The 24,761-nt window shown below is 50.3% G+C and overlaps 1 protein-coding gene across 2 annotated transcripts in view; it reads right to left on the bottom strand.

Annotated features, from left to right (window-relative positions):
• nudt14 (nudix (nucleoside diphosphate linked moiety X)-type motif 14) overlaps window positions 1–24,761 on the bottom strand; it is a 249,592-nt gene that overhangs the window by 110,303 nt on the left and 114,528 nt on the right. For both annotated transcript variants that reach the window (XM_070879687.1, XM_070879686.1), the window contains exon 4: window positions 18,211–18,460. In XM_070879687.1, the coding sequence (XP_070735788.1) occupies window positions 18,211–18,460 (250 nt within the window). The remainder of the gene's footprint in view (window positions 1–18,210; window positions 18,461–24,761) is intronic.

Raw genomic sequence — 24,761 nt, 5'->3', positions numbered from 1 at the left:
CGGCCTCAACTGGAGTATTGTGTCCAATTCTGGGCACCGCATTTTAGGAAGGATGTGAAGGCCTTAGAGAGGGAGCAGAAATGACTTACGAGAATGGTTCCAGGGATGAGGGACTTCAGTTACGAGGAGAGACTGGAGAAGCTGGGGTTGTTCTGCTTGGAGCAGAGAAGGTTGAGAGAAGATTTGATCGAGGTGTTCAAAATCATGAGGGGTCTGGACAGAGTAGAGAGAGAGAGAGAGAGAGAAACTGTTCCCATTGGTGGAAGGGTCGGGAACCAGAGGACAGAGATTTAAGGTGATTGGCAGAAGTACCAAAGGCGACATGAGGGAAAACTGTTTTACGCAGCGAGTGGTTAGGATCTGGAATGCACGGCCTGAGGGTGGTGGAGGCAGACTCAATCGTGGCTTTCAAAAGGGAATTGGATAAGTACCTGAAGGAAAAAAATGTGCAGGGCTATGGGGAAAGGGCGGGGGAGTGGGACTGGCTGAGGTGCTCTTGCAGAGAGCCGGCACGGGCTCGACGGGCCGAATGGCCTCCTTCTGTGCTGTAACCATTCTATGATTCTATGAAACCCTCACCATCAACATCCTGGGGGTCTTCATTGACCAGAAACTACTGTGGCTACAAGAGGCTGGGTATTCTGCAGTGAGTGTCTCACCTCCTGACTCCCCAAAGCCTTTCCACCATCTACAAGGCACAAGTCAGGCGTGTGATGGAACACTCTCCACTTGCCTGGATGGCTGCAGCTCCAACAACACTCAAGAAGCTCGACACCATCCAGGACAAAGCAGCCGCTTGATCGGCTCCCCATCCACCACCTTCAACACTCACTCCCTCCACCACCGGCGCCCCCTGGCTGCAGTGTGTACCATCTACAAGATGTACTGCAGCAACTCGCCAAGGCTTCTTCGGCAGCACCTCCCAAACCCGCGACCTCTACCGCCTAGAAGGACAAGGGCAGCAGGCGCATGGGAACACCACCACCTCCACGTTCCCCTCCCAGTCACACACCATCCTGACTTGGAAATATATCGTCCGTTCCTTCATCGTCGCTGGGTCAAAATCCTGGAACTCCCTCCCTAACAGCACTGTGGGAGCATCTTCACCACACGGACTGCAGCGGTTCAAGGCGACTCACCACCACCTTCTCAAGGGGCAATTAGGGATGGGCAATAAATGCCAGCCTTGCCTTTTGGCTAAGATCATGCGTAACTGACCTGACCAGCCACCATGACCTCCGGGTGGTTTCTCCCTGGTCAGGAAGGTATATGCTTGCTTTTTTGGAAACAGGAGGTGGGTGGGGTGGCTTGACCCATCCACCTCCACGGAGGTGTGTGGGGTGGCTTGACCCATCCACCTCCATGGCACGAACCTGGTATTGCAGTACTTTCAGGAACGGTGCAGTGGCTCTAGGCCTTTTGGCTAAGAGCATTGGCGCAGAGTGATCCTTGGCATGTGCAAGGTGACCTCTGGCGTTTGTGATTTGACAAAGAATTGGAACGATTGGCTACGAATTAAAAAAAATAAATAAATAAATGCCAGCCTTGCCAGTGACGCCCACATCCCAGGAATGAATAAAAATCATGAGACTGTCAGGATGTAGAAGATGAACTAGAAGGACCTTCGCCTTTCCCAGTCTAACAATCCTTACGTTCCCATGGCCCAATAGCAAAGGACACCAGCATGTTTGAAAAGAGGAGAGAAGCAGAGATAATTCTGCAAGGAGTGGTTAGGTTATGCTACGCTTGTGTTTTAAAAGCTTTGAGAGTGCAGGAGGAAGAGAAGTCGTGTAGTTTTGGGAATGAATTCGTTAGAATAAATCTTGACCAACACACCGTGCTGCAAGGAGGAGGAACAGTGTGTATTGAAGCTTAGGAGGAAGGTGAGAGGAAAGTTCACAAGAACACTGGCCATATATTAGCATCAATTAAATAGCGAGAGAGACAGAAACAGACAGAGGGAGAGACAGAGAGAGGGAGAGAGAGCGAGAGAGCAAGAGACAGAGAGAGCGAGACGGAGAAAGAGTCAGAGACTGAGAGAAACAGAGAGAGAGAGAGAGTGAGAGAGCAAGAGAGAGAGCAAGAGAGAGAGCAAGAGAGAGAGCGAGAGAGAGAGATGGAGAAAGAGTTAGAGAGACTGTGAGAGAAAGAGAGAGAGAAAGAGAGCAAGAGAGACACAGAGAGAGAGCGTGAGAGAGAGCGAGACAGAGAGCGAGACAGAGAGCGAGACAGAGAGCGAGACAGAGAGCGAGACAGAGAGAGAGACTGTGAGAGAAACAGAGAGACAGAGAGAGAGAGACAGAGAGAGAGAGACGGAGCAAGAGAGAGAGAGAGAGAGAGAGAGAGAGACAGAGAGAGAGAGACAGACAGAGCGAGAGAGCAAGAGACACAGAGAGAGGATCAAGGGGTATGGTGAGAAAGCAGGAATGGGGTACTGAAGTTGCATGTTCAGCCATGAACTCATTGAATGGCGGTGCAGGCTAGAAGGGCCGAATGGCCTACTCCTGCACCTATTTTCTATGTTTCTAGGATGTGGGATTGGAAGCTTGCGTTGGGCACCCTATCAAATAACAATGCCTTCGTATGTTGGAATATAATTAATGTGAATCAGAACGCCGAATTGTTAAAAACCGTAGCAAGCAAATAAAGTTCAGCAATGGCTGTGAATGGAATGAGACTGAACCGTGGCCCTCCATGGATTATATCCCCCAACTCCAAACCCTGCACTCTCGCCCTTTTTTAAATTCAGGGAATGTGGGCGTTGCTGGCAAGGCCAGCGTTTATCGTCTAGCCCTCACTGCCCTGGGTGATGAGCTTAAACTGCTGCGGTTTGCTACAACCGAGTGGCTCACTCGGCCATTTCACAGGACAGTTAAAAGTCAACCACACTGCTGTGGGTCTGGAGTCACGTGTAGGCCCAGATGAGTTTTTAGGACACCACCAGACTGATATTTTAAATTCCAGATTTATTTAACAAACTGAATTTAAATTCCATGGTAAAATTGGAATGCAAGCCTCTGGATTACTAGCCCAGTAACATAGCCATTCTACCCCCTCCCCCTCCCCCCCCCAAACCCCTTTATACCTATTTGCACCTTTGCCTGAGCAGCATAGCTGTGGTTACCCACGCCCTTGTAAGGTATATCCGCGCATTCCTCCCGGGAATGTTTCTGTGAAATATTTACTATTGACTAGGTGTGACTGGAGTTGGGAAACCGCTTGAACGGAGTTGCTTTGCTGTGAGAGATTTGGCGGCCGTTCTCCCTCCATTATTCAGAATGTTTTCACTGAAGCCTGACAGCTGTGATGGTTAGCTGCCCTGGCGTGTCGCTGCTTGTAGGCAGAGAGCAGTGACTGTAACAACCCACGAGAAGAATCAGCCCGCACTCCGCAGGGCCAGCTGTGGCAGGCTCGGGGAGGTGACACTGGCTCAGAAGGTTAAGCGGATAGAACGTGGAATCTCGGTTAGCTCTCAGCCTGCCAGAGCTGGGTGTGGGGGCGGGGAGAGGAGAGGATTAAAACCGCCTGCAGCCCTGGAGCAGCCTGTTCAAAAGCAGTGGGGAGCCATGCCTTGTGTCCTTATACTGCCACTTGTCTCATTTCCCCACACTAGTTACAGTTTGCCAACTGGAAAATGACCCAGTTATCCCGACTCCCTGTTTTCTGTTAGTCAGCCAATCCTCTATCCATGCTAATATATTACCCCCAATCCCGTGAACTTTTATCTTGTGCAATAATCTTTTATGTGGCTCCTTATCGAATGCCTTCTGGAAATCCAAATACACCACATCTACTGGTTCCCCCTTATCCACCCTGCTCGTTACATCCACAAAGAACTCCAGCAAATTTGTCCAACATGATTTCCCTTGCATAAAACCACGCTGACTCGGCTTGGCTGCATAATGTCCTGCTACTACTTCCTTAATAGTGGACACCAGCATTTTCCCAATGACAGATGTCAGGCTAACTGGTCTATAGTTTCCTGCTTTCTGTCTGCCTCCTTTTTTAAATAGGGGCGTTACATTTGCGGTTTTCCGATCCGCTGGGACCTCTCTAGAATCCAGGGAATGTTGGTAGATTACAACCAATGGATCCACTATCTCTGCAGCCACCCGAGTTCCCCCTCCCAATAGCCCCCCACTTATCAATTATTGGGATGCTTCTAGTGTCTTCTACCGTGAAGACCGATACAAAATATTTGTTCAAAGTCTCTGCCGTTTCTACGTTTCTCATTATTAATTCCCCAGTCTCATCCTGTAAGGGACCAATGTTTACTTTAGCTACTCTCTTGCTTTTTATATACCTGTAGCAGCTCTTACTGTCTGTTTTAATATTTCTTGCCAGTTTACACGCAAACTATCTTCTCTCTATTTATAATTTTTTTAGTCGTCCTTTGCTGGTTTCTAAAAATTTCCCAATCCTCTGGCCTCCCACTAATCTTGGCCACATTGTATGCCTTTGTTTTCAATTTTGACACCATCCTTTACTTCCTTGGTTCATCCTTCTCTGAGAGCCTTTCTTTCCCGCGCTATCCCTTAGTATCCAAATATCTAACGATCTTTGGCCCCGACCATGGTGGAAGCTAAGCTCCGCCCAAAGGACTGACCACTGAGATCCTGACGGTACTTTAGGGTGGAGGGTTCTTGAAAAAGTCCTGGAAAGACCGTCCGGCGGCAAAAACCCGACTTACGCCCCGAATCTGGGCGGCAGTTCCCAATCTCGGCGGCAAATGCGAACTTCGGCAAAGTATCGCCGAGGATTGAGTCGGATCCAGGGAGGGAGGGAAACAGATAAAAATAAAAAAATTACCAAAAGAAAACACTGGAAAACCTTCAGGGGACCTCATCCACCTGAATCGCTGCAAAAAAAAAATAAAGAAAAGTTTACTAACCTTTTTTTGCAGGTCTTCTTACTTATCGTTGAGGTTAGACCTGCCTCCACGTGGCGGTCCTTACCCTTGCTGTAGCGGAGGGCCACCTGGACCAAACGGGCAGCTCGGCGGGCGGGAGGACACTTACGCGTGTTGCGCGCTAGCGGACGGTCCCCAGCGGTCTTCCCTCCCAGCCGGTGGGAGGCCTCCGCCAAACTTGCTCGGAGGGGAGACCGACCAGAAAACTCGGCAGCAGCGGGCGTGAATCCACCAAGTTCGGCCCCATCGTCTCTGAATATACTCAACGACTGAGCATCCATTGTCCTCTGGGGCAGAGAATTCCAAAGGTTCACCACCCTCCCTGAGTGAAGAAACTTCTCATCTCAGTCCTATATGTCCGACCCCCTATCCTGAGACTGTGTCTGGTTCTCGACTGCCCCCCGCCATGGGAAACATCCTCCCTGCATTTACCTTGTCAAGACCCTTAGCAATTTTATACATTTCAATGAGATCACCTCTCACCCTTCTAAACTCTAGAGAATATAGGCCTAGTCTACTCAATCTCTCCTCATAGGACAAACCCCCCCCCATCCCAGGAATAAGACGAGTGAACCTTTGTTGCACTCTCTCTTCGGTAAGGAGTCTAAAACTGTACACAATACTCCAGGTGTGGTCTCACAAAGGCCCTGTATAATTGCAGTAAGACGTCTTTACTCTTATTATACAGCGCCTTTAACGTAGTGAACCGTCACAAAGCGCTTCACAAGAGCATGATCAAACAAAATTTGACACCGTGGCCCATAGGGAGATATTAGGACAGGTGACCAAAAGCTTGGCCAAAGAGGTAGGTTTTAAGGAGCATCTGAAATCAGGAGACAGCGGAGACAATGGCTTCGGTCTTCCCAATATTTAGTTGGAAGAAATTTCTGCTCATCCAGAACTGGATGTGGGACAAGCAGTCTGACAATTCAGAGTCCGTGGAGGGGTCGGGGGAAGTGGGGGTGAGGTAGAGCTGTGTATCAGCGTACATGTGGAAACTGACACTGTGTTTCCGGATGATGTCACCGAGGGGCAACATGTAGATGAGAAGTAGGAGGGGCCAAGGATAGATCCCTGGGGGACACCAGAGGTAACGATGCGGGGGTGGGAAGAGAAGCCATTGCAGGTGATTCTCGGGCTACGATGAGATGGATAAGAATGGAACCAGGCGAGTGCAGTCCCACCCAGCTGGACGATGGTGGAGAGGCGTTGGAGGAGGATGGAGTGGTCACCCGTGTCAAAGGCTGCAGACAGGTCCAGAAGGACGAGGAGGGATAGGTTACCTTTGTCACAGTCACAAAGGATGTCACTTGTGACTTTGATAAGGGCCGTTTCAGTACAGTGGCGGGGGTGGAGACCGGACTGGAGGGTTTCAAACATGGAGGGCCTGAAATTGGTGAATTTACCGCCCACTGCCGCTGACATTCCTCTGCATCATCCGCCCAGTGCCACATTCAAGGCGGCCTGGAGCGGGTGGGAGGGGCGAAACGCCGGGAAGCGCCCGCTGACTTCAGCGGGCGGCCGAGTGGCGCAAGTGGACTCCCGCCCGCCGAGATGCCAGATTGGCGCGGGCGAGAGTCGGCGGCAGAATGGGGCTGGACCGCTGGCTGGAGGCTTGCCTGTCCCCGACGGTAAGTAGCAAGGTCGTGGGAAAAACGGTCAGTGAGCATTTGTGATTTGTTTTTTCCACAGCGACTTACCTGGGGTCCCATCGTTCTTTGAACATTTTTTTGCTCATGGTTTTTATTGTTAGGTCTTCGGCTCCATCCTCGGCGGCACTTGGACGGCAAGCGCCTCTGCCGCCGAGAATGAGAACTCCCGCCCGTTGCCGCCCAGACTGGCGACGTACGTCGTCCATTTGCCGCCCGCCGACCTTCGAGGGACCTCGGCGATGAAAACCCTGCCTACTGGCGACACTTGGGCGGGCGGGGGCCTTCACCAAATTCGGGCCCGGAGTGTTTTCTATCAGATTTTAAATAGGGGAGGTGATTTTTTTCCCCCTGAAGCTATGAATGAAATGAGTTGCACACTATGGCAGGCACAGCACGGGCTGAAAACAAGTTATTGGCTCTGTTGTCATGGTGGTGACTGTCGGCTCCGTTTTCATTGGTTAGTGTGGGTTTGTTGCCCATTGGTGCCGGCCTGGTTGCTAGGCGACTGTTTATTGTTTAGCCTGGTTTTTTTGTTCGTGTGTAGGTGAAGGGGAGGCAGCTGTTACTGCCGTAAACATTCAGGGCATTCAACCTCAGCCCGAGAACAATTGCACGTGGCTGTGTAAAAACAGCCTCTCCTTGGTATAGGGTGTCCACACCTGCCCATCAAATAACTCCTCCAGGACTCCCAGTAATCCATTACCCTTCACTCCACCCGCGCACCAGAGCATGCCTCCAAATTGGGTGAATTCTAATCTATTGAGACATAGTGAAGTCATAATGCAGCGTCGACATATGTATGATGTCGATCATTCCTGTGTTGTTCAACAGGGCGCAAACGTTGTTTAAATATTAAATACTATGTCTCCCAACGAGTTTTCTCCATATCCTTCCTATTCCGTGTGTATGCTCTCTATCCTGTGTCAGTCCTCCATATCCAATGCATAGTGACGTTATCTCATGTATGCCCACTGTATCCCATGCCTACTTTCCTCATTTCCCGAGTACCCTCCATAACTGGCATGTACGCTCTCTCTCTCCCGTGTACGCTCTCTCTCTCTCTCCCGTGTACGCTCTCTCTCTCTCTCCCGTGTACTCTCTCTCTCTCTCTCTCCCGTGTACGCTCTCTCTCTCTCCCGTGTACGCTCTCCCTCTCTCTCTCTCCCGTGTACGCTCTCTCTCTCTCTCTCTCTCCCGTGTACGCTCTCTCTCTCTCCCGTGTACGCTCTCTCGCTCTCCCGTGTACGCTCTCTCGCTCTCCCGTGTACATGCTCTCTCTCTCTCCCGTGTACATGCTCTCTCTCTCTCCCGTGTACGCTCTCTCTCTCTCCCGTGTACGCTCCCTCTCTCTCTCTCCCGTGTACACTCTCTCTCTCTCTCTCTCTCTCCCGTGTACACTCTCTCTCTCTCTCTATCCCGTGTACACACTCGCTCGCTCTCCCGTGTACACTCTCTCTCTCTCTCCTGTGTACACTCTTTCTCTCTCTCCCGTGTACACTCTCTCTCTCCCGTGTACACTCTCTCTCTCTCTCCCGTGTACACTCTCTCTCTCTCCCGTGTACACTCTCTCTCTCTCTCTCTCCCGTGTACACTCTCTCTCTCTCCCGTGTACACTCTCTCTCTCTCTCTCTCCCGTGTACACTCTCTCTCTCTCTCTCTCTCCCGTGTACACACTCTCTCTCTCTCCCGTGTACACACACACTCTCTCTCCCGTGTACACACACACTCTCTCCCGTGTACACACACACTCTCTCCTGTGTACACACACACACTCTCCCGTGTACACACACACACTCTCCCGTGTACACACACTCTCTCTCCCGTGTACACACACACTCTCTCCCGTGTACACACACACTCTCTCCCGTGTACACACACACTCTCTCCCGTGTACACACACACTCTCTCCCGTGTACACACACACTCTCTCCCGTGTACACACACACTCTCTCCCGTGTACACACACACTCTCTCCCGTGTACACACACACTCTCTATACCGGGAACGGTAGCATGGTGGTTATGTTACTGGACTAGTAATCCCAAGGCCTGAACTAATGATCCAGAGACATGAATTCAAATCTCCACCACGGCAACTGCGGAATGTAAATTCAGTTAGTTAAATAAATCTGGTTCAAAAAACTAGTATCAGTAATGGTGACCATGAAACTATTGGGTTGTCGTACAAACCCATCTGGTTCACTGATGTCCTTTAGGGAAGGAAATCTGCCGCCCTTACCCGGTCTGGCCGATATGTGACTCCAGACCCACAGCAATGTGGTTGACTCTTAACTGCCACACTCAGATGTAACAAACTGCTACGTGAAAGAAGAATAAAACTGGACGGACCACTCGACATCGCCCTTGGCTCCGGCTCCGACGACTGTCGACTCCGGCAACGTCCTCCTCACCAACATCTGGGGACTTGTGCCACAATCGGGAGAGCTGTCCCAGACTGCTCAAGCAGAATTATACCTTTCAGCCAATGTCCCAGACTCCTCCATCACCATCCCTGGGTATGTCCTGTCCCACCGGCAGGACAGACCCACCAGGGGTGGCAGCACAGTGGTGTACAGTCAGGAGGGAGTGGCCCTGGGAGTCTTCAACATTGACTCCGGACCCCATGAAGTCTCTTGGCTCCAGGTCCAGCACGGGCAAGGAAACCTCCTGCTGATTACCACCTCCGGCCCTCCCTCAGCTGATGAATCAGTACTCTGCCATGTTGAACACCACTTGGAAGAAGCACTGAGAGTAGCAAGGGCACAGAATGTACTCTGGGTGGGGGACTTCAATGTCTATCACCAAGAGTGGCTCGGTAGCACCACTACTGACCGAGCTGGCCGAGTCCTGAAGGACATAGCTGCCAGACTGGGCCTGCGGCAGGTGGTGAGAGAACCAACACGAGGGAAAAACCTACTTGACTTCATCCTCAATCTACCTGTCGCAGGTGCATCTGTCCATGACAGCATTGGTAGCAGTGACCACCACACAGTCATTGTGGAGACAAAGTCCCATCCTCACCCTGAGGACACCCTCCGTCGTGTTGTGTGGTACTACCACCGTGCTAAATGGGATAGATTCAGAACAGATCTAGCAGCTCAAAACTGGGCATCCATGAAGTTTTGTGGGCCATCAGCAGCAGCAGAATTGTATCCCACCACAATCTGTAACCTCATGGCCCGGCATATCCCTCACTCTACCGTTACCATCAAGCCAGGGGACCAACCCTGGTTCAATGAGGGGTGCAGAAGAGCATGCTGGGAGCAGCACCAGGTGTACCTAAAAATGAGGTGCCAACCTGGGGAAGCTGCAACGCAGGACTACATGCATGTTAAACAGCAGGAGCAGCATGCTATAGACAGGGCTAAGCGATCCCACTATCAACGGATCAGATCAAAGCTCTGCAGTCCTGCCACATCCAGTCATGAATGGTGGTGGACCATTAAACAACTAACGGGAGGAGGAGGCTCCATGAATATCCCCATCCTCAGTGATGGCGGAGCCCAGAACATGAGTGCAAAAACACAAGGCTGAAGTGTTTACAACCATCTTCAGCCAGAAGAGCCGAGTGGATGATCCATATCGGCCTCCTCCTGAGGTCCCCACCATCACAGAAGCCAGTTCGATTCACTCCACGTGATATCAAGAAACGGCTGAGCGCACTGGATACAGCAAAGACTATAGGCCCCGACATCCCTACTGTCGTGCTGAAGACTTATGCTCCAGAACTAGCCATACCTCTAGCCACGCTGTTCCAGTACAGCTACAACACTGGCATCTACCCGACAATGTGGAAAACTGCCCAGGTATGTCCTGTCCACAAAAAAGCAGGACAAATCCAATCTGGCCAATTACCGCCCCATCAGTCTACTCTCAATCATCAGCAAAGCGATGAAAGGTGTCGTCGACAGAGCTATCCAGCGACACTTACTCACCAATAACTTGCTCACCGATGCTCAGTTTGAGTTCCGCCAGGACCACTCGGCTCCAGACCTCATTACAGCCTTGGTCCAAACATGGACAAAAGAACTGAATTCCAGAGGTGAGGTGAGAGTGACTGCCCTCGACATCAAGGCAGCATTTGACCGAGTGTGGCATCAAGGAGCCCTAGTAAACCTGAAGTCAATGGGAATCAGGGCAAAAACTCTCCACTGGCTGGCGTCATACCGAGCACAAAGGAAGATGGTTGTGGTTGTTGGAGGTCAATCATCCCAGTCCCAGGACATCACTGCAGGAGTTCCTCAGGGCAGTGTGCTAGGCACAACCATATTCAGCTGCTTCATCAATGTCCTTCCCTCCATCATAAGGTCAGAAGTGGGAATGCTCGCTCATGATCGCACAGTGTTCAATTTCATTCAGAACTCCTCGGATAATGAACATACGTATTGGAGCAGGAGTAGGCCATCTGGCCCCTCAAGCCTGCTCTGCCATTCAATAAGATCATGGCTGATCTGATCTTGGCCTCAATCCCACTTCAATGTCTGCTCCCCATAACCCTGGACTTCCTTATCGTTCAAAAATCTGTCTATCTCCACCTTAAATATAGTCAATGATATAAGAGGAGACATCAATTAGTCTCGTGTTATCTGAGAGAAATCAAGGACGGTGAAGCAGTCCATGGCTGAAGGCAGCAAGACCTGGACAACAGTCAGGCTTGGACTGATAAGTGGCAAGTCAGATTCACAACACACAAGTACCAATGACCATCTCCAACAAGCGAGAGTCTGTGGGGAGTGACCCACCTCCTGACTCCCCAAAGCCTTTCCACATCTACAAGGCACAAGTCAGCAGTGCGATGGAATACTCTGCACTTGCCTGGATGAGTGCAGCTCCAACAATATTCAAGAAGCTCGACACCATCCAGGACAAAGCAGCCGCTTGATTGGCATCCCATCCACCACCTTCAACATTCACTCCCTCCACCACCGGCGCACCGTGGCTGCAATGTGTACCATCTACAAGATGCACTGCAGCAATTCGCCAAGGCTTCTTCGGCAGCACCTCCCAAACCCGCAACCTCTACCACCTAGAGGGACAAGGGCAGCAGGCGCATTGGAACACCATCACCTACAAGCTCCCCTCCAAGTCACACACCATCCTGACTTGGAAATATATCGGCCATTCCTTCATCGTCGCTGGGTCAAAATCCTGGAACTCCCTCCCCAACAGCACTGTGGGAGCACCTTCACCACACGGACTGCAGCGGTTCAAGGCGGCGGCTCACCACCACCTTCTCAAGGGGCAATTAGGGATGGGCAATAAATGCCGGCCTTGCCAGCGATGCCCACATCCTAGGAACGAATAAAAAAAACTAATCCCGTGCGCTCTCTCTCTACCTCGCGTATTTTCTATATCCCATACGCAATCCCGATGTGCAATGTCTTTGTCCAATGAGTGAGGATTTGGTCCTACAGGCCCTTGGCCGAGTGAGATCAAAATCATCCATGTGCCATCCCAGGCCTGTACTAGGATCACTGATATCAGTTCGGGAAGGAGTTTGGTGTGGGCGGGGGGGGGGTTGGTGGCTTGCTAAAGGTACAATTGGAATTAGCGGTCCCTGGACTAGAGAGGGCAAACGCCAGCTAGGCTTACTGCTCCTGACCACTATCCAGTGACCACTGCTGGACAGAGGATGTGTGGGGGGGGGGGGGAGGGTAGGGTGTCAGACGAGGGCAGCATGTGATACCCTCCGAGTCTTTCAATTGACTGGTATGTGAAGAATGGCCACTCGGGGGAGGTAACAAGATCACAGACGGTCCCTGGATCGAGGATGACTTGCTTCCACACGAGTTCATAGACGTTTCGATGAAGGACCCGATGTTCCAGTCCTGAACTCCAGTTGAGGGGGTGGAAGATGCCTGTGCGTGGATTTTTTTAACGTGTGGTAACCATTGCACACCAGCCACCACACGGGGCTTGACAGAGCGAGGTCTTGGTTCAGTGGCAAGGGTTAACCAGGATGACTGGAGACCTGCCCTGCTGCACGGATCTAGTGCGCACACATATCGCAGTGTGGGCTGGGCCCGTGCTGCCCCTGGGCCCTCGCCTCTTCTGGGCCCCGTACCCTCATTCACCGCACCTCCACCACCATGTTCCAGGGCCCGGCGCTCCGGCTCTATTTATAGCCCTGACCTGCGGTGGTGGTCTCACACAGGTCGGGGCGGCCCACGAAGGTAACAAGAGGGCAGCGCAGATGCCCGTGGTGGAACCCCAGCACCTTCAGGAGAATGAAATTGGAGAGGGAAGGGTGGAAAAAGGGTGAGTGATGGTAACTTGCAAATAAGTGGGCCCCGACAGTTTATGAGTAATCACGGTTAGCTATCTCAGATTGGGAAGGCAGATGGGCCTCCTTATCTACAGCACTGTTTGTTGTTCTCCGCACAGATGACGCTATAAGGAACTAGAAAGCTAAAAGAACAGGTGAAACAAAATCATTATGAAAATAAACTGAGACACTGACCATTATATGGTGCAAAGGGACAGGTGCATCACTTGCCACGGTCATTTAGGAGACTGATTGTTTAAACGCTCTCGGGAACTGTGCCGAGATATCAATACAACTGACTGAGTTCACAATTTCCGTGATCTCCATATCTCTGTCAAGTAGAGAATACGTGACCGAATCATAGTTTTTAGGATTACATGAAAGGAATTGATAAAAATTGATCAAGGCAAATTATTCATTAATCTAAAGGATTCAGATACCGGGCCACTTTAAATCATTTGGAACTTTTATACGCAAGACTTTGACAGAATTCCTGTGCTCTTCTTCGAATTGTGCCACTGCACCCGAGAGATCAGATGGGGACTTGGTTTAACGTCTCATCAAAAAGACAGCACCTTCAACATCTGTAGTGGGGAAAATGCTTGAAGCTATCATTAAGGAAGAAATAGCGGGACATCTAGATAGGAATAGTGCAATCAAGCAGTACCGATGGATGTGGTGTATTTAGATTTCCAAAAGGCATTCGATAAGGTGCCAAACAAAAGGTTACTGCAGAAGATAGAGGTACACGGAGTCAGAGGAAATGTATTAGCATGGATCGAGAATTGGCTGGCTAACAGAAAGCAGAGAGTCGGGATAAATGGGTCCTTTTCGGGTTGGAAATCGGTGGTTAGTGGTGTGCCACAGGGATCGGTGCAGGGACCACAACTGTTTACAATATACATAGATGACCTGGAAGAGGGGACAGAGTGTAGTGTAACAAAATTTGCAGATGACACAAAGATTAGTGGGAAAGCGGGTTGTGTAGAGGACACAGAGAGGCTGCAAAGAGATTTAGATAGGTTAAGTGAATGGGCTAAGGTTTGGCAGATGGAATACAATGTCGGAAACATAGAAACATAGAAAATAGGTGCAGGAGTAGGCCATTCGGCCCTTCTAGCCTGCACCGCCATTCAATGAGTTCATGGCTGAACATGCAACTTCAGTACCCCATTCCTGCTTTCTCACCATACCCCTTGATTCCCCTAGTAGTAAGGACTTCTTCATCTAACTCCTTTTTGAATATATTTAGTGAATTGGCCTCAACAACTTTCTGTGGTAGAGAATTCCACAGGTTCACCACTCTCTGGGTGAAGAAATTCCTCCTCATCTCGGTCCTAAATGGCTTCCCCCTTATCCTTAGACTGTGTCCCCTGGTTCTGGACTTCCCCAACATTGGGAACATTCTTCCTGCATCTAATCTGTCTAACCCCGTCAGAATTTTAAAAGTTTCTATGAGGTCCCCTCTCATTCTTCTGAACTCCAGTGAATACAAGCCCAGTTGATCCAGTCTTTCTTGATAGGTCAGTCCCGCCATCCCGGGAATCAGTCTGGTGAACCTTCGCTGCACTCCCTCAATAGCAAGAATGTCCTTCCTCAGGTTAGGAGACCAAAACTGTACACAATACTCCAGGTGTGGCCTCACCAAGGCCCTGTACAATTGTAGCAACACCTCCCTGCCCTTGTACTCAAATCCCCTCGCTATGAAGGCCAACATGCCATTTGCTTTCTTAACCGCCTGCTGTACCTGCATGCCAACCTTCAATGACTGATGTACCATGACACCCAGGTCTCTTTGCACCTGCCCTTTTCCTAATCTGTCACCATTCAGATAATAGTCTGTCTCTCTGTTTTTACCACCAAAGTGGATAACCTCACATTTATCCACATTATACTTCATCTGCCATGCATTTGCCCACTCACCTAACCTATCCAAGTCGCTCTGCAGCCTCATAGAATCCTCCTTGCAGCTCACACTGCCACCCAACTTAGTGTCATCCGCAAATTTGGAGATACTACATTTAATCCCCTCGTCTAAATCATTAATGTACAGTGTAAACAGCTGGGGCCCCAGCACAGAACCTTGCGGTACCCCACTAGTCACTGCCTGCCATTCTGAAAAGTCCCCATTTACTCCTACTCTTTGCTTCCTGTCTGACAACCAGTTCTCAATCCATGTCAGCACACTACCCCCAATCCCATGTGCTTTAACTTTGCACATTAATCTCTTGTGTGGGACCTTGTCGAACGCCTTCTGAAAGTCCAAATATACCACATCAACTGGTTCTCCCTTGTCCACTCTACTGGAAACATCCTCAAAAAATTCCAGAAGATTTGTCAAGCATGATTTCCCTTTCACAAATCCATGCTGACTTGGACCTATCATATTACCTCTTTCCAAATGCACTGCTATGACATCCTTAATAATTGATTCCATCATTTTACCCACTACCGATGTCAGGCTGACCGGTCTGTAATTCCCTGTTTTCTCTCTCCCTCCTTTTTTAAAAAGTGGGGTTACATTGGCTACCCTCCACTCCATAGGAACTGATCCAGAGTCAATGGAATGTTGGAAAATGACTGTCAATGCATCCACTATTTCCAAGGCCACCTCCTTAAGTACTCTGGGATGCAGTCCATCAGGCCCTGGGGATTTATCGGCCTTCAATCCCATCAATTTCCCCAACACAATTTCTCGACTAATAAGGATTTCCCTCAGTTCCTCCTCCTTACTAGACCCTCCGACCCCTTTTATATCCGGAAGGTTGTTTGTGTCCTCCTCAGTGAATACCGAACCAAAGTACTTGTTCAATTGGTCCGCCATTTCTTTGTTCCCCGTTATGAAAATGTGAGGTATTCCACCTTGGAAAAAAAAAACAGTAAAAGGGAATATTATTTGAATGGGAAGAAATTAAAACATGCTGTGGTGCAGAGGGACCTGGGGGTCCTTGTGCATGAATCCCAAAAAGTTAGTTTGCAGGTGCAGCAGGTAATCAGGAAGGCGAATCGAATGTTGGTCTTCATTGCGAGAGGGATGGAGTACAAAAGCAGGGAGGTCCTGCTGCAACTGTACAGGGTATTGGTGAGGCCGCACCTGGAGTACTGCGTGCAATTTTGGTCACCTTACTTAAGGAAGGATATACTGGCTTTGGAGGGGGTACAGAGACGATTCACTAGGCTGATTCCGGAGATGAGGGGGTTACCTTATGATAATAGATTGAGTAGACTGGGTCTTTACTCGTTGGAGTTCAGAAGGATGAGGGGTGATCTTATAGAAACATTTAAAATAATGAAAGGGATAGACAAGATAGAGGCAGAGAGGTTGTTTCCACTGGTCGGGGAGACTAGACAACGTGGACCATTTTCCATATCTCGGGAGCCTACTGTCAGCAAGAGCAGACACTGATGACGAGGTCCAACACTGCCTTCAGTGCGCCAGCGTACTCTTCGGTCGCCTGAGGAAGAGAGTGTTTGAAGACCAGGACCTCAAATCTGGCACCAAGCTCATGGTCTACAGGCAGGTGATTCCCACCCTCCTATATGGCTCAGAGACATGGACTATGTACAGCAGACACCTCAAAAAGCTGGAGAAGCACTGCCTCCGTAAGACCCTGAAAATCCATTGGGAGGATAGACGCACCAATGTCAGTGTTCTCGCTCAGGCCAACATCCCCAGCATAGAAACACTGACCACACTCGATCAACTCCGTTGGGCGGGCCATATCGTCCGCGTGCCCGACACAATATTCCCAAAGCAAGCGCTCTACGCGGAGCTTCGACACGGCAAGCAAGCCCCAGATGGACAGAGGAAATGTTTCAAGGACACCCTCAAAGCCTCCCTGATAAAGTGCAACATCCCCACCGACTCTTGGGAATCTCTGACCCACGACCGCCCAAAGTGGAGGAAGTGCATCCGGGAGGGCGCTGAGCACCTCGAGTCTCATCGCCGAGAGCATGCAGAAACCAGACTCCCCACCCACCTTTTCCTTTAACCACTGTCTATACCACCCGCATTGGACTCCTCAGATACCTGAGAACTCACTTTTAAAGTCGAAGCAAGTCATCCTCGACTCCAAGGGACTGCCTATGGCGATGGTGATGTGTACATAATCTAGGCTGGCACTCAGTGCAGTGCTGAGGGAGTGCTACACTGTTATAAGAACATAAGAATTAGGAACAGGAGTAGGCCATCTAGCCCCTCGAGCCTGCTCCGCCATTTAAAAAGACCACGGCTGATCTGGCCGTGGACTCAGCTCCACTTACCCGCCTGCTCCCCGTAACCCTTAATTCCCTTATTGGCTAAAAATCTATCTATCTGTGACTTGAATACATTCAATGAGCTAGCCTCAACTACTTCCCTGGGCAGAGAATTCCACAGATTCACAACCCTCTGGGAGAAGAAATTCCTTCTCAACTCGGTTTTAAATTGGCTCCCCCGTATTTTGAGGCTGTGCCCCCTAGTGGATTTTGATGACTGCGGGGGCAGTGTTGTGTGGCAGGGGCAGGTTGGTGGAGGACCTTTGTCTTACGGATGTTTAGTGTAAGGCCCATCCTCTCGTCCGCCTCGGTGAAGGTGCTGACAAAGGCTCGCAGGTCGGCCTCTGAGTGTGCGCAGATGCAAGCGTCATCCGCCTACTGTAGTTCGATGATCGAGGATGGGAGACCTTGGGTCTGGACTGGAGGCGGCGGAGCTTGAACAGATTCCCATCTGTTCTATAATTTAGCTCCACTCCGGCGGGGAGCTTGCTGAGGGGGAGATGTAGCATTGCAGCAAGAAAGGTGCACAACCTCCACACTGTCCCATCAAACACTCCCAGGGCAGGTACAGCACGGGGTTAGATACAGAGTAAAGCTCCCTCTACACTGTCCCATCAAACACTCCCAGGGCAGGTACAGCACGGGGTTAGATACAGAGTAAAGCTCCCTCCACACTGTCCCATCAAACACTCCCAGAGCAGGTACAGCATGGGTTAGATACAGAGTAAAGCTCCCTCTACACTGTCCCATCAAACACTCCCAGGGCAGGTACAGGGGGTTAGATACAGAGTAAAGCTCCCTCTACACTGTCCCATCAAACACTCCCAGGGCAGGTACAGCACGGGGTTAGATACAGAGTAAAGCTCCCTCTACACTGTCCCATCAAACACTCCCAGGGCAGGTACAGCACAGGGTTAGATATACAATAAAGCTCCCTGTATACTTGTCCTGTGAAACACTCCCAGGGCTGAGTTGACCTGTTGTACAGAGGTTCCTTCCCCTTTCTCCCACCCTGTTTGTTGTCTATGACAGTGTGGGAACAGAACGTGAAAGTCCCGCCCAAGTGATCAGGTAACCGCCACACGCCCGGCGACAATGACTACCCCATCACCTTTAGAATGCACTCACCTGTACGAGGTAATCTTCTGCAAGTTTCCCACCGACACGTTGTAGCCACATTCCTCCAGAACCTCTTCCTTGGCTATTTCCTGCAGCGAAAGGTCCGACTTGTCGACAATCCCGGCACAAAGCTCGTACGTTACGCCGGCGGAAGCAGGCAGGAGCTCGCCCGCCACGAGCGACTGGGGAGAGCAGTCCTTGGACGCCGTGTCTACTGTGGGCATGATTCCTCGCCTCGCACACTCACACATGTAGACAGCTGGAAATAAAGGAGCGCAATGCTCAGCCGCACTTTACCACACAATCTGACAGCAGTGAAGGCAGCCATTCGGCCCATCATGCCTGTGCCAGCTCTTCCGAGCTCTCCAATTATTGCCACCCCATAACATTGCAAAATTGTCCCTTTTCAATTATTCATCCAATTCCCGTTTGAAAGTTACGACTGAATCTGCTTCTACCGCCCTTTCAGGCAGCGCGTCCCAGATCCCAACAACTCGCTGCGTGAAACGATCCTTCCCGTCTCCCCCAGGTTCGTATGGCCATGAGCTTAAATCCGTGTCCTCTGGTTAGCCAGCCTCCCGCCAGTGCCAACAATTTCTCCCTCTGTATTCTATCAAAACCCCGCGTAATTGTGAACACCTACTGAATCTCCCCCGTAACCTTCTATGCTCTAAAGAGATTAGTCTCAGCTTCTCCAGTCTCTCCACATACCTGAAGCCCATCATCCCTGGTGCCAGTCCGGTGCATCAGTTCAGAGTGCCCGTTCATAGTACCTACATTGACACTGGAGTCGCAGTGAAAGGACAAAATATTTGCATTTACCGGAATTCCTCAGAATGTGAGGAAACACCATGTAGTTTTACCTTTTCCCTTTAACCTTTTGCCCTTTCTGCTTCTCCTCCCTCTGAGCCACATGGAGGGCTGTGAGTGGGACCCGCTCCAAGTGATAACCTGTGCCAATTTTGAGCAGGCCCGTATTAAGAGTCCCAGAACGTCACTCTGTCTGGGAATGTTCTTCCCCCTGACCCTGTGACCTAGGGGACAGCCACCTCACCCTACAGAGTAATATCTCCAAGTTTGCAGATTACACTAAACTGGGGGGGGGGGGGGGGTGTGAGCTGTGAGGGGGACGCTAAGAGGCTGCAGAGTGACTTGGACAGGTTAGGTGAGTGGGCAAATGCATGGCAGATGCAGTATAATGTGGATAAATGTGAGGTTATCCACTTTGGGGGCAAAAACACGAAGGCAGAATATTATCTGAATGGCGGCAGATTAGGAAAAGGGGAGGTGCAACGAGACCTGGGTGTCATGGTTCATCAGTCATTGAAGGTTGGCATACAGGTACAGCAGGCGGTGAAGGCGGTAAATGGCATGTTGGCCTCCATAGCTAGGGGATGAGTATAGGAGCAGGGAGGTCTTACTACAGTTGTACAGGGCCTTGGTGAGGCCTCACCTGGAATATTGTGTTCAGTTTTGGTCTCCTAATCGGAGGAAGGACGTTCTTGCTATTGAGGGAGTGCAGCGAAGGTTCACCAGACTGATTCCCGGGATGGCTGGACTGACATATGAGGAGAGACTGGATCAACTGGGCCTAGAAACGTATAAGATTCTGACGGGACGGGACAGGTTAGATGCGGGAAGAATGTTCCCGATGTTGGGGAAGTCCAGAACCAGGGGACACAGTCTAAGGATAAGGGGTAGGCCATTTAGGACTGAGATGAGGAGAAACTTCTTCACTCAGAGAGTTGTTAACCTGTGGAATTCCCTGCCGCAGAGAGTTGTTGATGCCAGTTCATTGGATATATTCAAGAGGGAGTTAGATATGGCCCTTACGGCTAAAGGGATCAAGGGGTATGGAGAGAAAGCAGGAAAGGGGTACTGAGGTGAATGATCAGCCATAATCTTATTGAATGGTGGTGCAGGCTCGAAGGGCCGAATGGCCTGCTCCTGCACCTATTTTCTATGTTTCTATGTTTCTACAGCAAGACCAGCAGAGTGCCTCCATCCAACCCTGGCAATCCGTGGCCTCCTTTCTCTGTATGGTGGAATGGCTGTTTCTATGTTCCTTGTTGATGAAGGGGCATCATGTCAGCTTTGGTTCTCTCGCCTCTGAGTCAGAAGGTTGTGGGTTCAAGTCCACTCCAGGAAGTTGAGCACAAAAATTCAGGCTGACACTCCAATGCAGTGCTGAGGGAGTGCTGTACTGTCGGAGGTGCCGTCTTTTAGATGAGACATTCAACCGAGGCCCCGTCTGTACTCTCAGGTGGATGCAAAAGATCCCTTGGCACTAGTCGAAGAGCAGCAGGGGGGAGTTCTCAGAAATCAGACCTTTATCCTGGCCAACCTCACTAAAAGCAGATTATCCGGCCATTGTCTCATTCCTGTCTGGGAGCTTGCTGTGCGCAGATTGGTGGTCGTGTTTACCAACAATACAACAGTGACTACACAATACAACAGTGACTACACTTTGGCAATAGTTCACTGGCTGCAAAGCACTTTGGGACATCCTGAGGGTGTGTGAAAGGTGCTATATAAATACAACTCTTTCTTTCTTTCTTTCTTTCTGGGGGATCTAAAGGGTGGTCCTGGGATGTAGGGCTGCAAGAGCTTGTGGGCGTAAGGTGGAGCGAAGCCCTGGAGGGATTGTTGAAGGAGGACAAGGCACTGAACCAGGAGGCCGAGGCTGGTGTCGGGCGCAGAACTACACCAGGCGATGCCTTTTCCCACTGAGCCCTGGAGCGGAGCCTCAGAAACCTGGCATTTGTCCTGCAGCCTCCTGCGCGCGCTGCGCTGTCAGTGGAATCACAATAGGTTGTAACTGGTTCAGGCTAGAAAAATAACAGAGTGTGACTGCAGCCTCCGCATGCTAATAGATCAAGCGGTAGATCGGACACACGCCTGTGCAGGCCACAGCAATGCTTCAGTGATCAAAGGCTGTTTATTCCAGTGTATGTTGAACTAAACTAGTTTGCACATAACAGTGAGGCAAAGGCTAACCCCAAATTTACAAAAAAGGGTTTGGTTGAAAGTAAAATCAGGCACTTGAATGCTTTTCAATTCAATGCTTTGCCAAGAAAAGCTTCTTTCAGATTGCAGGATAAAGAATGAGGCACAGGGGTAGCAGAGGCAAAGTATTGATGACTGTAAAAATATACAGATGGTGTACACTGCGTTCCTTCTCTCCCAGGAACGGCCAGCTCCAGGCCCATCCTGGCACGCACACAAGCCGCAGATGTAATTCGTTCATAAGGAAATCCGGAGGGAAAAGGGCCACTCGCTCCAGGGACGTTATTTACGTCTGTGGACGTTATTTATATGGACTTCCAGAAGGTATCTGCTAAAGTCCCTCGTAAGAGACTGTTATCCAAATTGGAGGCCCACAGAGTTGAGGGAAAATTATTGGCCCGGTTGGGAAATTGGCTGAGCGACAGGAGGCAGAGAGTAGGGATAATGGGCAGATACGCGAATTGCCAGGATGTGAGTAGCCTTGCTGTGCTGGGACTGTTATATCTGTGAACTTGTATTTACCTTGTACAGCCACCAGAGGGCTCATCCCCTGGAGTCCCAAGGGATCCCACAATCCCTTGGGAGCACAGGTATTTAAGGAGGCCTCACAGGTTGGAGAGGCACTTTGGAGACCTGCAATAAAAGACTACGGTCACACTTTACTTTGAGCTCACAGTATCCAGTCAGACTCTTTCTTCAGACTTAACAACTGACGACGAGATACAGATAACGAACCCAAAGATGCAGAGAACAGTGGGAATCCTGGAGAATTTCTCGGAGGGAGATTGAGAAACCTTTGTGGATCGACTCGACCAATACTTCGTGGCCAACGAGCTAGATGGGGAAGAGGGCGCTGCCAAACGAAGGGTGATCCTCCTCACCGTCTGTGGGGCACCAATGTATGGCCTCATGAAGAATCTGCTCACTCCAGCGAATCCCACAGCGAAATCGTACGATGATTTGTGCACACTGGTCCGAGAGCATTTGAACCCGAAGGAAAGCTTTCTAATGGCGAGGTATCGGTTCTACACCTACAAAAGGTCTAAAGGCCAGGAAGTGGCGAGTTATGTCTCCGAGCTAAGAAGCCTTGCAGAACATTGCGAATTTGAAGACATTTGGAGCACATGCTCAGAGACTTCTTCATACTTGGCATTGGCCACGAAACCATACTTGGCAAACTTTTGACTGTAGAGACCCCAACCTTGAGTAAGACCATAGCGATAGCCCAGGCGTTCATTGCCACCAGTGTCAATACCAAGCAAATCTCTCAGCACACAAGTGCTGCTACAAGTACTGTGAACAAAGTGATCTTGTTTTCAAATCGCAACATACAGGGCAGGTCACACATGCCTGTAGCTACACGCCCGGAGATGTCTCAGAGTCCACCATCAAGGGTGATGAATGCAAGGCTATTAACACCTTGTTGGCGCTGCGGGGGTGATCATCGTTTCCATTCATGCCACTTCAAAGGGTACGTTTGCAAGGGCTGTGGAACAATGGGACACCTCCAAAGTATGTGCAGGCGAGCTGCAAATCCTGTTAATCCTGCAAACCAACATGTTACAGAGGAGGACAGATCCACGGCGGATCACGACGAATCAGAGTCTCAGACATAGAAGGCAGAGGTATATAGGATGCATACATTTACCACGAAGTGTCCCCTAATAATGCTAAAGGTTGAACTAAATGGACTCCCGGTGTCAATGGAGTTGAACACGGGCGCGAGCCAGAGCATTATGAGCAAAAAGACTTTCGAAAAATTGTGGTGCAGCAAGGCCTCAAGGCCAGTCTTGACTCCAATTCACACAAAACAGAACTTACACAAAGGAACTGATTCCCGCAATCGGCAGTGCTGCTATAAAAGGCTCCTACGATGGAGTGGTGCACAAGCGACCACTCTGGGTGGTACCGGGCGATGGTCCCACGCTGCTCGGCGGAGCTGGCTGGGAAAGATACGCTGGAACTGGGACGACATCCGAGTGCTCTCGCCCGCTGATGACACTTTGTGTGCCCAGGTCTTAAACAAATTTCCTTCGCTGTTCGAACCAGGCATCGGGAAATTCCAAGGAGCAAAAGTGCAGATCCATCTAATTCCGGGGGCACGACCCATCCATCACAAGACAAGAGCAGTAACGTATATGATGAGAGAAAGGGTAGAGATCGAGCTAGACCGGCTGCAACGAGAGGGCATCATTTGGCCGATCGAATTCAACGAGTGGGCCAGTCCGATCGTTCCTGTCCTCAAGGGAGATGGCACCATCAGAATCTGTGGTGGTTACAAAGTAACTATCAATCGTTTCTCCCTGCAGGACCAATACCCACTACCAAAGGCCGACGACCTTTCTGCTACGCAGGCGGGAGGAAAGACGTTCACGAAGCTGCACTTGACCTCAGCCTACATGACGCAGTAGCTGGAGGAATCATCGAAGGCCCGCACCTGCATCAGCACGCACAAAGATTGTTTCATTTATAACAGAAGCCCATTTGGAATTCGATCAGCGGCAGCGATATTCCAGAGAAACATGGAAAGCTTACTGAAGTCGGTCCCGCTCACGGTGGTCTTCCAGGACGACATCTTGGTTACAGGTCGGGACACAAGCGAGCATCTGCAGAACCTGGAGGAGGTTCTTCGTCGACTCAACCGCATGAGGCTCAGATTAAAACGCTTGAAGTGCGTTTTCCTGATGCCTGAAGTAGAGTTCCTGGGGAGAAGAATCTCGGCGGACGGCATCAGGCCCACCGATTCGAAGACGGAGGCAATCGAGAACACACCTAGGCCACAGAACGTGATCAAGCTGGGATCGTTTCTCGGACTCCTGAACCATATTGGTAACTTCTTACCGGGTCTCAGCACACTGTTAGAATCACTGCACGCCTTACTGCGTAAAGGAGACAAATGGGTATGGGGCAAAAGCCAAGAAAACGCCTTTGTAAAAGGGAGAAAATTGTTATGCTCAAACAAATTTCTTGTGTTGTATGATCCATGTAAGCGTTTGGTACTCGCATGTCATGCGTCGTCGGGTGTGTATTGCAACGAGCTAATGATTTTGGGAAACTGCAACCGGTTGCTTATGCATCCAGGAGTCTGTCTAAGGCTGAAAGAGCCTACAGCATGATTGAGAAAGAAGCGTTAGCGTGTGTCTATGGGGTAAAGAAAATGCATCAATACCTGTTTGGGCTAAAATTCGAATTGGAAACTGACCATAAGCCACTTATATCCGTTTTCCAAGAGTAAGGGGATAAATACTAATGCATCGGCCCGCATCCAGAGGTGGGCGCTCACGTTGTCCGCATATAGCTACGCCATCCGCCACAAGCCAGGCACAGAAAACTGTGCCGATGCTCTCAGCAGGCTGCCATTGCCCACCACGGAGTGGAAATGGCGCAGCCCGCAGATCTAGCCATGGTTATGGAAGCATTTGAGAGTGAACAATCACCCGTCACAGCCCAACAGATTAGAACCTTGTCGAGCCAGGACACCTTGCTGTCCCTAGTTAAAAACTGTGTGCTTCACGGGAGCTGGTCCAGTGTCCCAGTGGAAATGCAGGAAGAGA

Source organism: Pristiophorus japonicus, chromosome 4 (genome assembly GCF_044704955.1).
Source record: "Pristiophorus japonicus isolate sPriJap1 chromosome 4, sPriJap1.hap1, whole genome shotgun sequence".
In the NCBI taxonomy this organism is placed as follows: Eukaryota; Metazoa; Chordata; class Chondrichthyes; family Pristiophoridae; genus Pristiophorus; species Pristiophorus japonicus.
Note: the sequence above shows the minus strand (reverse complement) of the source record. Positions and strands in the feature narration are given on the sequence as shown.